This window comes from Aulonocara stuartgranti, assembly GCF_965226115.1.
Source record: "Aulonocara stuartgranti genome assembly, chromosome: 3".
NCBI lineage: Eukaryota > Metazoa > Chordata > Actinopteri > Cichliformes > Cichlidae > Aulonocara > Aulonocara stuartgranti.
Genome location: NC_138941.1, coordinates 75,170,451 through 75,182,810, shown reverse-complemented (window position 1 = coordinate 75,182,810; position 12,360 = coordinate 75,170,451). Strand labels below are relative to the sequence as shown.

The window sequence follows — 12,360 nt, the reverse complement described above, 5'->3', positions numbered from 1 at the left end:
CAACTCATTCTTGGAGTTTATCTTTTTCTCTTTCTATATCTGTGGGTAATTGAGTGAAAATATTTTTTTTTGTGTGTGTGGATGTGTAAATTTTTTTTTCTCTTTTCTTTCTTTTTCCTTTTTCTTTCTTTTCTTTTCTGTTTGGCTGTTATGTTTTATGCTATTCTTGATAACGAATAAAAATTTTATATCCAAAACCCCAACAGGGGAAAAAAAAAAAAAAAAAAAAAGAAGAAAGAAAGAGAAATCAAACATTTGGATTTATTTTAATGAGCTCAGATTTGTTGAAAATGCAGAGGAGCTGGTTGTGAACTGAGCTTCAGAGAAACACAACATACTGAGATTCACTGTGAAGCTTTGGGTGGAAAAAGACAGAAAAACAACAGGTGGATCCTGGAATAACGGGAGCTTCCATCTTTAAAGGACTGAAGAGGAAGCAGTTTACAAGGAATCATTTAGAAGAGTTTCAAACATCAACTGACTGAATCCATGAATCTGAAAACGTGTTTCTGAGTGAAAGAGAGACATGTACAGACTGAACTATCTGTTCAACAGTCAGAGTGTTTCTCTAAAAGGAGACACTCTTTACACTCAACTCAGCACAAAAATACTGAGCAACCAGGAAACAAGGACCAAAATCCAGGATAAAGAGTTTCAGTGAATGTGGTGTTGAAGGTGTGGAGGTGGATCAGAGTGTCAGAGGAGACTCTGTAGAAGGACAGAGTGCCAGCAGGACAGTCCACATACACTGCTACACTGTTAGAGACAGAGGAGGAGGAGGACGAGGAGATGGACGTTTCTCTGTTATTGTGCCAGACAGACTGAGGACCATCATCAGAGCAGTACAGACTCCAGGACTGATCATTCCGTCCAAACCCACAGTCGTAACTGCCTCCTTTCCTTCTGATTCTTCTGTAACTCACTGATATATAAATGCATCCTTTCCACTCGACCTCCCAGTAACAGCGACCAGTCAGACCATTTCTACACAGCAGCTGATAACAAACATCAAATCTGTCTGGATGATCAGGATATGACTGAACCTCCTCCACATGTGTCACCTTCCTGTTGTTGTCAGACAGTTGGAGGTTTGTGTGAACTGTGTTTGTGTCGATTGTGAGTTGACAGGAATCTGATGGAGAGAACAAACACAATCCAGCTGCAGTTATTGATCCATCATCTGTTCATTGATTGACACTTTGATGATGACTCCTGACATCAGAGATGTGAATGATGAAGATGGTTGAATGTGTGCTGCTTTGTTTTCATGATTCCCATTAAAAACACACTTACACTTCCTTAGACCTGGTCTCAACCATTGGACTCCAGCAGGCTCCACCCTGAAAAGAGAAGGGGGGTCAGACCAGCACAGTCAGCATACACACATGGACATTACATGGCTCTCATACACAGACTGTTAGACACTGATAAAGGAACAGTGACGACCAGGGGCGGAGAACGTGGCAGACCAATCCCTGGCTACTGAGACGAGCTATTGGAATGTCACCTCTCTGGTGGGGAAGGAGCCTGAGTTAGTGCATCGTGCAGCCTGCCATAACTCCACTTCTCAGGTGCTGCCAGGCTGAGGTGGTGTTCTCAGCTGTCACACAAAACTGTAAATCCTGGAAGTAGGTCTTGACCAGTCCTGTGATGTGGTTTGGTACGCTGAAATAGTTGAAGGCCATCCACAAGATCTCATACGGAACTGACCCAAAGGCGTTGGCAAGGTCTAAAAAGACCACACGAAGGTCTCTTCGTTCTTTCTTAGCAGTTTGAATCTGGTGCCAGATGACGCTGGCATGCTCCAGACATTTATATGCAGGAAAGTAGATAGTCTTTGGGCCAGGACACTGAAGAAGATCTTTCTCTCTACGGTCAGCAGGCTGATCTGGAGAAACTGGCTGATAGATGAGGAGTTCTTCTCCTTAGGGATCAGAATACCTCCTGCTCTTCGCCGAGCCTTTGGAATCACTACTTTCTGCCATGCTACCTTCATCAGCTTCCACAGGTATTTGAGGACTCGTGGGGTGTTTTTATAGAGCCTATATGAAATGCCATTAGGTCCTGGGGCCGATGCTGCTCTTGCCCGCTTCACTACCTTCTCTACTTCACTCCATGTAGGTGGTCTTATGTTCATTTGGTGTTCAGGTGCCTGGATAGGCGGCATATCACAGATGAGAGAGTACCAAACTACAGACAGATGCCCCAGTCTGAATGGGAAAGTGGTCCCTGGGAATCTGAACCAAAACCCATATTGACGGGGCCCTGGAGTTTATGCAGGTCTAATTACAACACCTATGACTGTGCCAATGGTGACCTCCAATATCAATGGTGAGAAGATGCGCTTAATGGCTGATAGTAGAGCAGCAATTTCAACAATAAACATTTTAAAGCAATTGTCAACAAGTACTCTCACCATAGTAGGATACTCAGGAGTACCACAGGATCAACAGCATACAAAACCATTGGCTGTGGTCTGTGGACACCAACACAGCCAGCCTTAGCTCAGGTGGCAGAGATTGTGGCTTTCACCAAAGCGCTACAACTCTCTAAAGGAAAAAGAGTGAACATCTATACAGACTCAGCATATGGAAATGGAGCAATTCATGTGAATGGACCACAGTGGGTGAGACAGAGTTTTCTGACTACAACCAATACTCCAGTGAAGAACCACTGGAAGAACAAATACAAGCTGTATTGCTGCCCAGAGATGAGGTAGTGATGAAATGCAAAGGACATCAAAAGGAAGACTGCAGACCTGGCAGCAAACGAGGCAGGATGATATCAAGGACAAATGGTTGGTCTGGCAGAAGATTCACTACCATCATTAACAGAAGATGACATGAAAACAATGCAAAAAAGAAGCAGGAGACTATGAGATCAATGAATGGATGAAGAAAGGAGAAACACAGAATAATTGACTCTGGAGAGCTACTGCTTACACTGTGCCAACTAAACGACAATAGTGCGAGGTTAAGTTACCGTCAGTACACATGAACTACTTCCGGTAGTTGTACAAAATCAAGGCTTCCCCATTATAAACCACCGTAATGCTCTAATTGTGAAGTTCAAATGAGAACACGATACTTCCGGTCAAACTACGATCTGCATTTAGCGGTCCTCATAACAAATTGTCTGCTATAAACTCTGTAACATAGATTAAGGAATCACGAGCACCACATATACCATACAGGGAAGCTCTGATAATAGAGGCATGAAGTTAGAAACATTAAGGACCATACATGTGGCAAACTAAAGCTAAACCAGGATAAACTATCTGACATCAATTCGTGTGTAAAATTAGGGTGAATTCACGCATCGCATGCATAGCCTATACCATTGCAACTATAAACTACATTAGCTTCTAAATTGTAAATGGTAAATGGCCTGCATTTGTATAGCGCTTTTCTAGTCCCTAAGGACCCCAAAGCGCTTTACACTACATTCAGCCATTCACACACACATTCACACACTGGTGATGGCAAGCTACATTGTAGCCACAGCTGCCCTGGGGCGCACTGACAGAGGCGAGGCTGCCGGACACTGGCGCCACCGGGCCCTCTGACCACCACCAGTAGGCAAACATGGGGTTAGTATCTTGCCCAAGGATATTTAGCATGCGCCACCGGGCCCTCTGACCACCACCAGTAGGCAAACATGGGGTTAGTATCTTGCCCAAGGATATTTGGCATGCAGCCAGGAGGCAGCCTGGGATCGAACCACCGACCTTCTGATTAGTGGCTGACCTGCTCTGCCACCTGAGCTACAGCCAAATATATCATGGTATCGTGTCTGTGAAGGTTCTCAGTCTTCCAGGTCATCGTAGTCAAAGGAGCTCGCAAAGAAAAGCGTCTGAACTTCTTTAACCCTTTAAGACCTACCATAGAACCAAGTCCGCCAGAGCTTATATCATATTTTTACATGCTGTGGAGCCATTTTTGGGAGCATTTCAAGTTGCTATACATCAATACAACCATTATAGCCCAGATTTTAATAATATGTATTCATTAAGTGCATAGTAATTACATAAATTGCAAAAAAGTGCAATAAACTACAAAAAAAATTGAAAATCGTTTTTGCTTTTTTAACATATATTTGTAGTTAGAGAAATTTAAGAGGCTTATCCCTCAAAACTGTAAATACAAAAAAGTTGCACAAAATAGTTTCCCACCACAGGAAATTTATTTTGAGTGTCTTCATAGTTTTATTTTTGAAATACACCAATTTTTATACACTGCAGGAAAAACGAAAATAAATATTATACTGCAAATTTGCAAAAAAGCAGCATATGCATCAAAATAAACTATTTCCAGCAGTGCAATATGAGTCCAAAGCATCCCAGAAACGACACAGAAAGTCATAAAGTCAAAGATAAATTTTAAAAAGACGAGTATAGGCCCTGAGGCCCTGATAGTAAAAAAGACTACATTTCCGCGAAAATGACGTCACTTCCGGTTTCGGGCAGGTAATGGCGAAAATGCAAAAGTTCGCGCTGACGTCTATTCCAACGTAGGAAGTATTATGACCAGCTGATTGGATCGGTAAAGCGTGTTTCTGGAATATTATGTTTTTGTTCCTGCAAGCGCTTTTTATGCAGTTTTTGCAAAGCTTTGTGTGGAAGGAAACCGTGACCTAGGACAAGCTGATGGCATAAGATGTAAGTACAACTCCTCCGGTTTCATATGCAAAAAAAACTTTGCACTAGCTTACGTGGTTGCAGTGCTACCGGGATTTAAAAATAGTTACGCAAAACAGAGCGTGCCCGCTCCGATCGGCTGTAAAGGGTTAAGTTACTTGAAGACGTTTCACCTCTCATCCGAGAAGCTTCTTCAGTTCTAAGGTCAAATGGTGGAGAGTCCCAGATATAAACCTAGTGGGAGTAACCCCCCACAGAGGGACAAAAGGACCCCCTGATGATCCTCTAATCGCCTGAGACAAGGTGTGAAACTGGGTGTGGGCCCCAATCAGCCAGAGTTTCGGGTGGGTATGGTAGTGTATGCTGTACAGTGCAGCGAGGAATGCCCAGACCTCTACATTGGTGAGACCAAACAGCCACTTCACAAGCGCATGGCACAACATAGAAGAGCCACCTCCACAGGACAAGACTCAGCAATCCATCTGCATCTTAAGGATAAAGGACACTCTTTCGAGGATGCCAATGTTCACATTTTGGACAGAGAGGACAGATGGTTTGAAAGAGGAGTGAAAGAAGCCATCTATGTCCACTGTGAGCGACCATCGTTGAACAGAGGCGGGGGTTTACGACACCAACTCTCTGCCATCTATAATCCAGTTTTGAGATCCCTTCCCAGACGCCTTAACGCCCACTCACATCCTGGGCCATCTGATCTCAGGAATTCGCATGATAAGGTGGAGCCAGGTTTCACAATGAACCCACCCGAAACTCTGGCTGATTGGGGCCCACACCCAGTTTCACACCTTGGCTCAGGCGATTAGAGGATCATCAGGGGTCCTTTTGTCCCTCTGTGGGGGGTCACTCCCACTATGTTTATATCTGGGACTCTCCACCATTTGACCTTAGAACTGAAGAAGCTTCTCGGATGAGAGGTGAAACGTCTTCAAGTAACTTAAAGAAGTCCAGACGCTTTTCTTTGCAAGCTCCTTTGACATATCATGGTATCAACACCAACAAAGAAACATGCAACACAGGTTAATACTTACTCATCATGCACGCACACATCACATCCCACAGGAATCAGTGCACCCCCCACTGGACCTATCCACCGCTCATCTGACACTAACCTTACTAACTGTATGACGTCACCAGACGGTGGGCTAGCTCAGTTAACAGAAGGTGGAATATGAAATGAACAATATACAAACACCTACATAAGATCTAAGAATTATCCTCTGAACTTTGGGGCCTTTTATACACATCACATGTGCTTTTTACGAGTTGGTGCTCTGTGTTTTGAGGGTCAAAAGACTCTTCCCGAACTAGATAAATGGAATCAGTAGTAGGATAACATTAAATAATCAAGGCTAGGCAGGGAGTTGTTTCTGCCTCTGTCAGGAAAAGGAGCAAATAAGAGGTCGGACACTGGTGGAACCATCAGGCTGAGAGCTTGACTAGCCTGTATGACATTGGAGGCAGTGATAGGTAGTGAGAGGCCAAACAGAACGCGGCTTGGGTGTGGGAGGAGTTTGGAGGCATGGAAAAAGACTTTCGGACTGCCTCAGAGCGATTTTGGCAAACCGTCAGGCGACTCAGGAGGGGAATACAGTGGTCCCAGCCTGCCCAGGCAGTTATTTATTTGTAAAAAAATGTTTGGAATCATGTATGATTTTCGTTCCACTTCTCACGTGTACACCACTTTGTATTGGTCTTTCACGTGGAATTCCAGTAAAATTGATTCATGTTTGTGGCTGTAATGTGACAAAATGTGGAAAAGTTCAAGGGGGCCGAATACATTTGCAAGCTGTAGTTCTCTCGCAACTCCAGGCCTATCTGGATGCAAACAACATCAGTGATAAATTTCAGTCTGGCTTTAAAACACATCATAGCACTGAGACAGCTCTGCTGAGAGTCCTTAATGATCTTCTCCTAACTGCCGATTCAGGTCGTTCTGCGGTCTTAGTCTTACTGGACTTAGATTAGATTAGATTAGATTAGATAGAACTTTATTAATCCCTCGGGTGGGTTCCTCTGGGAAATTCGATTTCCAAAAAAGCACAGCACCGACAGAAGTTACAGAGTTACAGAATATTATATATATATATATATACACACACACACACATATATATAAATACAGAGACAATATAAATAAAATATACGAAGGGGATAAATAGAATAAATAGGAATAAAAAATAAAAATACAAGTGAATTGCACATTTCAAGTATTGAGGTCTATTGCACTGTTGACTATTTACAAAAGTATTGCACAAAAGGTATTGCACAGTGAGGTGAAGAGGCACTACAGCTTAGTTGTTCCCCCCTCCTTTGTCCTCCTGTTTCCCCTCCCTCTCCCCTCCAGAGAGGAGTTAAACAGTCTGATGGCGTGTGGGACAAAGGAGTTTTTAAGTCTGTTAGTTCTTGTCTTTGGGAGAAGCAACCTGTCACTGAACAGACTCTTCTGGTTGTTAATGGCCGTCTGCAGAGGATGCCTGGCATTGTCCATAATGTCCATCAGTTTCTTTAATGTCCTTTTCTCTGCCACTGTCACCAGAGTGTCCAGCTTCATGCCGACCACAGAGCTAGCCTTCCTGATCAGTTTCTCCAGCCTGGATGAGTCCTTCTTTGCTGTGCTGCTCCCCCAGCACAGCACAGCATAGAAAAGTACTCCAGCAACCACTGACTGGTAAAACATCCTCAGGAGCTTCCTGCAGATGTTAAAAGACCTCAGCCTCCTGAGGAAGTACAGTCGGCTTTGGGCTTTTTTATACAGGTGCTCTGTGTTGCATGACCAGTCCAGTTTATTGTCCACCCACAGCCCGAGGTACTTGTACTTGTTGAACTTGTTGTACTTGTACTTGTCCTCAGCCCTTGATATGGTGGACTATAATATTCTACTAACGAGGTTAGAACATACAGTTGGCATTAGCGGTGACGTCCTTAACTGGCTTAAATCTTATCTTTCGAACAGGTCCTTCAAAATTATAAATAATACAGCACCTAGCTATCTTGGTGAACTTCTTGGACCATACACCCGTGGGAGAGCCCTCAGCTCATCAGCCCAATTGCTCTTGGTACAGCCTAGATCTCAGCTTAAGACCAGAGGCGACCATGCATTTGCCCTGGTTGCACCTAACCCTGGAACAACCTTCCATTGCTATTCACGCATCTGACTCCATCCAATCATTTAAATCACGATTAAAAACTCACTTATTTAAACTTTCTTTCCCGGTTAGTTAACTCCTGTATTTTATACAAAATAAAAAAAATTTCTTTCTATATATCTTCTTCTAATTCAAACCTGTGTGTTTTTAGCAAGTTTGATTTGATATTCACTTTTATTCTTGTGTAATTAGTGCCATTGACCTGTTAGCATATTCAGTACTTTGTTAATGATCTTATATTGTTAATGTTTTAACCTGCTGTTTTCTGGTGAAACACTTTGGTATACCGTTGGTTTTTAAATGTGCTATATAAATAAAGTTGTATTGTATTGTTTTGTATTTTTAGGTAAATAGCTTAATATAACTTTGTTGTTTGCAAAACTTGTGTATAGGTTTTTAACATTTACAATTTAGAATTGCATTTCAAATCATGAAAATGAATCATTAAACATGTTTGTGGTTGTTACTGCTAAAAATATAACTTTTTTTCTACTCCGATTTTACGTTTATTGTCTGATTTTAGATCACTTGTGTTAATACAGTATGTCAAAATGAAAGAATGACTGTAAATTCAGACATGTGAGATGGTGCTGAAAAGAATTATACCAAACACAACAAGGTTAACGGTTTTTTTAAGGTGTATATGCAGAGGTAAAATCAAAAGTCAAAAACAGCCAATTAAACCCTGGACCCCAGAGAGTTAAACATTTTTTAAAGTAACATAATAGTTACTTTTCCTAGTAATTAGTTACTTTCAGAATATTAGATGTAGTAACTCTGTTACTACCTCAGGTACTTTTTTGAAGAAGTACTTAGTAACTATACCTAATTACTTTTTCAAAGTAACTTGCTCAACACTGGTTTTGAGGAAAGGAGAACAATGTCATACCTGGATAAAACAAACAGGAGGTGAGATAAGGGCACAGGGAATGTTTCCAGCTCTTCCTCCTCTATCAGACATTCTCTCCATACCTGAGAGTGTCCAGTCTCCAGCCTGGATCCTTCAGTCCAGCCAAGAGCAGCTTCATTCCTAAGTCCCCTGGATGATTGTAACTCAGGTCCAGCTCTCTCAGATGGGAGGGGTTGGAGCTCAGAGCTGAGGCCAGAGAAGTACAGCCTTCCTCTGTAAGCAGACAGCCTGCAAGACTGCAGACACACAAAACAATTCATCTGAAAACACTTCACTGAAGGTCTGTCTTTGTTTTTCCCTTCTCAGATACAATGACTGTCATCTACTGAATGTGCAGAAGGTGTAGAAGAGTGGAGAAGAAAATCCATCCAAACAATCGCACAGATGCCTTTGAGCAGCACTTGGAAGGAAGGACTCCCTTTTACCAGAAGAAAACCTCCAAAACTGGAGGAGGGAGGGTTAACTCATCCCTCACTATACTTTTTAGAAAAAACAAAATTCTGATATCTAAACTTAAAAGTACATGTCTTTCTCCTTAATCCAAAGTAGAACGTGGTTCCACCGGGAGGGGTCTCATAGCTGAAGTAAGACAGCAGTAAAGTGTGCCATTGGGATAATATGGAACTATGAGAAATTAGGACATATGAAGAGAGAAGCTAAATGGGAGAAATATGCTCTCTCTATGTGGCTCCTTTTTAATACTGTCAGTGCAGCATATGTTATTAACTGAGGGCTTCTAACTGAGCTTATCTGACAACCTGAAAATAATGAATTACAATAAACGAGCCTAAAAGGAATAAGTGTATGGTTGAGTTTTTAAACACCATTATGACCCGGGATGTTTTAAAATTTAACAATATTTATCTTTAAAATGCACATTAAAGGCCATAATTTGGTCAAAAAAGAACTCCAAGAGTCTTTTCAGTGTTTTGAAAAGCTTTACAGACTGCAATTGTGAGTCTAATAATCCAACCCCCCCAACAGATTTTAGATAATGTCGGGTGAAAAAGACATAACTCTGACCACAGTGATTCCAGTGTACAGTGTGGACTCTGCAGTGCAGCAGAAAGAAGCTTCACTCCTGAATCCTCCAGGTTGTTGTCGCTCAGGTACAGCTGTCTCAGATTAGAGGATTGGAAGCTGAGAACTGAGGACAGAGCTTTGCAGCTTTTCTCTGAGAGATTAGAGGAATTCAGCCTGAAAAATAAAGAACACAAAGACATTATATTGATAGTGATATAAGAAGTTAATAGATTTTGAAATTGTTGAATTTGTCTGAAATTGTTGCCTTATTATTTTAAAAACAGAAATGTGGCAGTTTATTTTGACTAAAAAACATTAGAAATACTAAGATACAATGACAAACGAATGAAATTTACCTTTATTAACTAAAATGCTTAATTGGTTAAATGTGTAATTGGATAAAAAATAAAATATCCTTTGATCTGACCTGAGTGATTCCAGTGTACAATGTGGATTTTGCACTGCTGCACCCAGAAGCTTGACTCCTGAATCCTGTAGATTGTTGTTACTCAGATCAAGCTCTCTCAGATTACAGAATTGGGAACTGAGGACTGAGGACAGAACTTCACAGCTTTTCTCTGAGAGATTACAAATATTCAGCCTGAAAGATAAAGAACACAAATGCAAAAAAACAAAAAAAACACCAAAAAAACCATTGGTGTACCGCATTTTTAATGTTTCAGGACTGAATGAAATTCTTGTCTTATTTTATACACAGAAATGTGGCAGTTTACAGTGACTAAGAAATGTTAAAAATACTAAGATACAGCAACAATTGAAATTTACCAACCTGAGAGTTTCCAGTATGCAATGTGGATTCTGCAGTGGAGCACACAGAAGCTTCAATCCCATATCCTGCAGATTGTTGTTACTCAGATCCAGCTCTCTCAGATTAGAGGACTGGGCGCTGAGAACTAAGGACAGAGATTCGCAGCTTCTCTTAGAGAGGAAACAGCCATTCAGTCTGAAAACCAAACAAAAAAAGTATGTGTTTAAATATAAACACTTTTAATGTTCATATGAATTTTACATTCAATGTTCAAATCATAATTATACCTCTAAATGGAAAATAGTGAGCAACTGGTATATACAGGACTGGTGGTCACGATTCTAACCTCTTTCTAAGCTCTTCTCTGAGCCCTTGGCATTTCTCCAGCTTCTCGTGTTCCTTCTTCCTGATATTGCTGTCATTCGGAACCGCTACATCAGGGGTGTCAAACTCAAATACACAGTGGGCCAAAATTCAAAACTGGAACAAAGTCGCGGGCTAACGTTAATAGTTAATAGTTAATAGTTATTGAAATATATATTTATTCCTCCAAATATAAGAATGAATCTTTTCTTATGGACTCAAAAACGTTTTGCTGAAAAACTGAATATGGAACAAGCAAAGCTTAATACTAAACAATATATACAGTGGGGCAAAAAAGTATTTAGTCAGCCACCGATTGTGCAAGTTCCCCCACTTGAAATGATGACAGAGGTCAGTAATTTGCACCAGAGGTACACTTCAACTGTGAGAGACAGAATGTGAAAACAAAATCCATGAATTCACATGGTAGGATTTGTAAAGAATTTATTCGTAAATCAGGGTGGAAAATAAGTATTTGGTCACCTCAAACAAGGAAAATCTCTGGCTCTCACAGACCTGTAACGTCTTCTGTAAGAAGCTTTTCTGTCCCCCACTCGTTACCTGTATGAATTAGAGATGGACCGATCCCATATTACGTATCGGTATCGGTCCGATACTGACCTAAATGACTGGATCGGATATCGGAGAAAAATAAAAAATGTAATCCGATCCATTAAATATCACGAAAGCACCTCACAAAACTTGCAACACGCTGTAACTCACCTCAGAACGTTAGCATGTCGGAGCAGTATGCATCACGTGATAGAGCGGCTGTGGCATGCGGGACCTGTGGTCTGGATAGCATTTGGAGCTTCGCTAGCAACCTGGCATTTCATCTCCGACAAAGTTATCCCCGAGAGAAGTAAAGCAAGTGTGTAAGTCCATCTCTGAATGTTTGTAAAGCATTCCTGCGTTAAGCTTAACGAGCGACTGCCTCTCGCTCTCCGGCTGCTACTTCAATCGTGAAACTGCTTAAATGATCAGCTGATCGGCTTTTCTGTCGCGAGTCCGTCTTTGTTTTTGGCCCACTTTGCACCAGAAAGAGGAAACCAGCGGCTGAACAACAGCAGCACGTTTAAGCTTGATAAGCTGTTGTTAGAATTTATTTAATATTACTTTCTACACCAGGATCTTTTTCTACGTAGCTGACGCTGGTAACTGTGCAGGGGCGGATCTAGCAAAGTTTAGCCAGGGGGGCCGATAGGGCATTAACTGGGAAAAGGGGGCACAAAGACATACTTTTCTTTCTTATTCTCATTTAAAATGTCTAGCTTTTAATAAATAATTATCTGACACACAAAGTTTTAATTTGATGTAAAATGAATAGAAGTCAATTACTGTATATAGTGACTATTAAGTCTAATATATATACCCTAGTAAGTTTTCCTTTGGGAAGGTACCATCTGTGCAGTCTGCAATTTTGTTGAAGAAAGATGTTGAATCTATTTAATATTTCTTGAAAAATAATTGATTTCTGTGCATTTTTTTTCACACTG

At 41.2% G+C, this 12,360-nt stretch overlaps 3 protein-coding genes across 4 annotated transcripts in view; 1 reads left to right on the top strand and 2 right to left on the bottom strand.

Moving 5' to 3' along the window:
- LOC309698985 (uncharacterized protein) overlaps positions 1–5,472 on the top strand; it is a gene marked incomplete at its 5' end in the record, with an annotated part of 49,483 nt that extends 44,011 nt beyond the window's left edge. Inside the window, one exon of the mRNA XM_082521787.1 lies at positions 4,905–5,472. The remainder of the gene's footprint in view (positions 1–4,904) is intronic.
- LOC309703496 (uncharacterized protein) overlaps positions 1–12,360 on the bottom strand; it is a 288,348-nt gene that overhangs the window by 26,262 nt on the left and 249,726 nt on the right. The gene's annotated exons all lie outside the window — the stretch shown is intronic.
- Positions 251–12,360, bottom strand: part of LOC309703470 (NACHT, LRR and PYD domains-containing protein 3-like) — a 47,635-nt gene continuing 35,525 nt past the window's right edge. For both annotated transcript variants that reach the window (XM_082528314.1, XM_082528315.1), the window contains exons 8-13: positions 10,523–10,696; positions 10,160–10,333; positions 9,733–9,906; positions 8,772–8,945; positions 1,294–1,340; positions 251–1,132 (exon numbers count right to left, since the gene is read on the bottom strand). In XM_082528314.1, coding sequence (XP_082384440.1) covers positions 597–1,132; positions 1,294–1,340; positions 8,772–8,945; positions 9,733–9,906; positions 10,160–10,333; positions 10,523–10,696 — 1,279 coding nt within the window. In that variant the 3' untranslated portion in view covers positions 251–596. The remainder of the gene's footprint in view (positions 1,133–1,293; positions 1,341–8,771; positions 8,946–9,732; positions 9,907–10,159; positions 10,334–10,522; positions 10,697–12,360) is intronic.